Source organism: Austrofundulus limnaeus, unplaced genomic scaffold (assembly GCF_001266775.1).
Source record: "Austrofundulus limnaeus strain Quisiro unplaced genomic scaffold, Austrofundulus_limnaeus-1.0 Scaffold568, whole genome shotgun sequence".
In the NCBI taxonomy this organism is placed as follows: Eukaryota; Metazoa; Chordata; class Actinopteri; order Cyprinodontiformes; family Rivulidae; genus Austrofundulus; species Austrofundulus limnaeus.
This window is the reverse complement of record NW_013952970.1, coordinates 23,841-27,383: the sequence shown is the minus strand read 5'-3', so window position 1 is coordinate 27,383 and position 3,543 is coordinate 23,841. Positions and strand designations below refer to the sequence as shown.

The 3,543-nt window shown below is 41.2% G+C and overlaps 1 protein-coding gene across 1 annotated transcript in view; it reads left to right on the top strand.

The window, feature by feature from the left end:
• The window catches only part of LOC106530858 (DNA topoisomerase II beta), a gene marked incomplete at its 3' end in the record, with an annotated part of 50,555 nt that overhangs the window by 44,422 nt on the left and 2,590 nt on the right, over positions 1–3,543 (top strand). Inside the window, 2 exon segments of the mRNA XM_014026567.1 lie at positions 583–731; positions 1,093–1,324. Of these exon segments, the coding sequence (XP_013882021.1) occupies positions 583–731; positions 1,093–1,324 (381 nt within the window).

Here is a 3,543-nt window from a genome sequence, read left to right as displayed (position 1 = left end):
TGGATATTTTGTGGGTCAGAAGATAAAAAGTTTGGGAACCACTGCTTTATACAACACTGAACTGGACTCATAACAGGCAAACATCTCATGCTCTGAAATATTTGTGACTAAATTCTTAACATTATTCCTGATTGCATGTCTGTTAGCAAAATATCCTTTGAACCAGTGGGCAAATATGAATTAATCTCTCAAAACCAATCTCTGACTGAGTTTATGTGTGTGTTTAGTGTAAACACTCTGTTAGTAACTGACAGTCAGGCATCCTGGGGTCAGGTTGATGAAGCAGCAGAACAACACCTGTCCTGAGTGATCTGACTGCATCTGGATAGCTTTAAACACAAACATGAATAACTTCATCCATTGGAAACCTCTTCACTCAGARTCATGTCTAAATACCAGTTCTGATTGTTTTTAAAAACAGTGGTGGCCACGCACCTCGCTGTCATGACCCCTGCTCCACAGCTAGAGGTCACTGTGTTGCATTAAGATGAATTCATTGTCTCAGGTCCAGCTTGAATCAGACCATTGATTGTTTCATTCTTCTTCCCACTGCTGAGCCCCCACTCTCTGTTTGTCCTGCAGCAAGCTCTCATGATGACAATTGTCAACTTGGCCCAGAACTTTGTGGGCAGCAACAACGTAAACATCCTGCAGCCCCTGGGACAGTTTGGTACTCGCATCAATGGAGGCAAAGATGCTGCCAGTCCTCGTTACATCTTCACCATGCTGAGGTAATAAAAGATTCTCAACGCTCATAMATGTGACCTATAACCCTGATGACTGAGTTATAGTCAGTTCTTTTAAACAAAGACACCAGAAGCAGTCTAAGTCTATAGCAGCAGAACTAAGGAATAACTCAGGAAACCTAAGTCTAACCATAGGATTTATCAAAAAGGAAAGTCTTCAGTCTAATCTTAAAAGTAGACAGAGTGTCATCCTCACGGACAGAAACTATGGCTATTCACCATTTTATTTACCATTTCTCTYCAGCTCATTCCAGTCATTTGGACCAAAGTTAACTAATAAATAAACAAAAGTAGAAAAGAAATGATTGAAAGATAAATGATGGTTTTGGTGATCTCTTTCCAACAGTCCTCTTGCCAAGCTGCTGTTCCCTGCAGTGGACTCTAATCTGCTGAAGTTCCTGTATGACGACAACCAGAAGGTGGAGCCAGAGTGGTACATTCCCATCATTCCAATGGTGCTGGTGAACGGTGCTGAGGGCATCGGGACAGGCTGGGCCTGTAAGATCCCAAACTACGACCCCAGAGAGATTGTCAACAACATCAACAGACTGCTCAACCACCAGGACCCTCTGCCCATGGTAAGACCCAACGTTACTGAGCAGACCAGCTGGTGGGACACCTCACAACAAGGCCTTTTCTATAATATTTACCTCATCATGAGCGTTTAAACAACTTGTGCAGCATTAACAGTTAGTGTTTCAGCTACACTTACATTCTAATCAACACAAAAACCATCAAAGTAGTTCCCCACACACTTAATAGCCTATATGCCACMGTCATTAATGACATATTTCCGGTAAAATTCTTGCCACGCTCCTCCCTTCCACTTCCTATTTACTGCCTTTGTTTTTAGTGTTAGCTGCTAGTGTTAGTCCATGAAAAAGCCACAAAAGTTAAAGCATCTGATCTATAAAACGTGASTTCTGTTGTGTGCCGTTGTGTCCACTAACCAGCAGGTACATCAGAGTAGTTAATTTTTCCATTTTCCTCTTGATGAGGAGTAAAGGTGACAGCAYWGGATCATAGCATTACAGGGAAAACTMATCTTTAAAAGATCACGCTTGTGTTTGTAATCAGCATTTCTAACCTGAGGATATTCAAGAGRCAGCATCAGAAATGAGAAGARGGAGGTTACAAAAGYGAYATGTACATTTATCCCCTTTTACTGCCYAGACGAGAGAGGAAAGACCACCTCACAGCTAGCAGGAAGCTAACACAGCAGCCAGTACAAGTAGGTGTGTGTGCGTGTTTGTGTTATACAGAGTATGAAATGTTTTTAGGCAACTTTGTCATGAGTTTTATGCAAAAGTAAAACCTTGTTAGAGAGTATATTACAGTGTAGACTAAAGCCGAGCGACGAGAGCAGCAGAACCTCRGCSTGATAATCATTACGTTTTCAGTTCACAACGTCAGGATAAACGAATCAATTTAAAACCCAGACTCTGCTCTTTCCAACAATATAAGTGTCACAGCTCTACGTGAAAAATTCACAGAACAAGCAGCCAAGGAATAGTGAAAAAGGCTAAATTCTGGAACCACAAACACGAACGTCTTTCCTTTGTTTTTATGTCTTTAATCCACTTTGGAGTGATTTTTTCCACTTGACTGGACCTGTACYTCTCCTGTGTTAATGTTGGTACATGTAATATGCTAATTCTGTACTGTGGAGATCATTAAGAGTCGTCGTCGGGTGAAAAAATCTTTAACACTGTGTTGACCGTGAACCGGAAGTGATCGGAGTGGAATCAAGTGCTGGACCGGATGTCCGTGGCAMATAGGCWATTWAAAAAAGCAGAGGTTTTCAGTTCCAAAGAAAACATTCTTTACCTGGAAAAAACAGAAATTTTCTCCAGTTGTACCTACAGAATCCAAATAAACGTTATTTAATGGTAGAAAAGCTGTTTCACTCTTTCCACAGAAATCAGAAGGACCCTGAACAAAAATCATAATAACATCTCATCTACCATKTAGAATCATTAAGCTTGTTTTACACCAATAACAATTTATAATGAAATTGTTAAATAATTTATTGGCTCCAACAGTTAGTTATAAAACACTGCTCTGTCTACAGGGGGTCTGGACTCTGTTAGTCTGGTAAAACCAGCCCCTTGTTCTACTCTTTGCTTCATACAGAGGGTCTAGACTCTCAGCTTGTGAGAACAYTTTCATGCTGGAGGCGTGGACTCTGAAGTTTAAAATGARTGGATCTGATTTTACCRAACAGCTAACGTTTGGCCGTGACATTAGGGCTGTGTCTCAATTCAGGGGCTTGGTCCTCATGAGTGTGCATTTGTCGGCTGCATACCTCACTGCCCCGCACACGGCCGACAAACCCTCGAAATCCGAGGATGCATCCGTGTGTCCTCCCCGGTCGAGGATATCCCAGGATTCAATGCAGCAAAATAAACAGAGAAATGAAGACGATGGAGTATTTTTTTAATGAGTCGGCGTAGTTTGGAAATTCACCACAGACCGAATGATTTGTTTTTAAAAGTAAGTTTAGRAACTTACAAAATTTATGCTGCAACTAGAAGCACTTGGAGAGTGCAAACCTCCATCAAGACCAATTTACCCCAACCTGTAAGAGTTAATGCACAAAAGCAGAGATGGAAACACATTTGCTGAATAAGTTCTGACGTAGTGAACATTTAAACAGGCAGTATGCACGGGATTTCTTCTCTGTGGAGTCCATTGTGAAAAATAAATAGTCAGACTGGTCACCCAACGTTATTCATGGTCAAACTGGTGTGGGATTAAGCTCCTAAGTTTTCATCAGTCACATTTCACCATGTAAAAC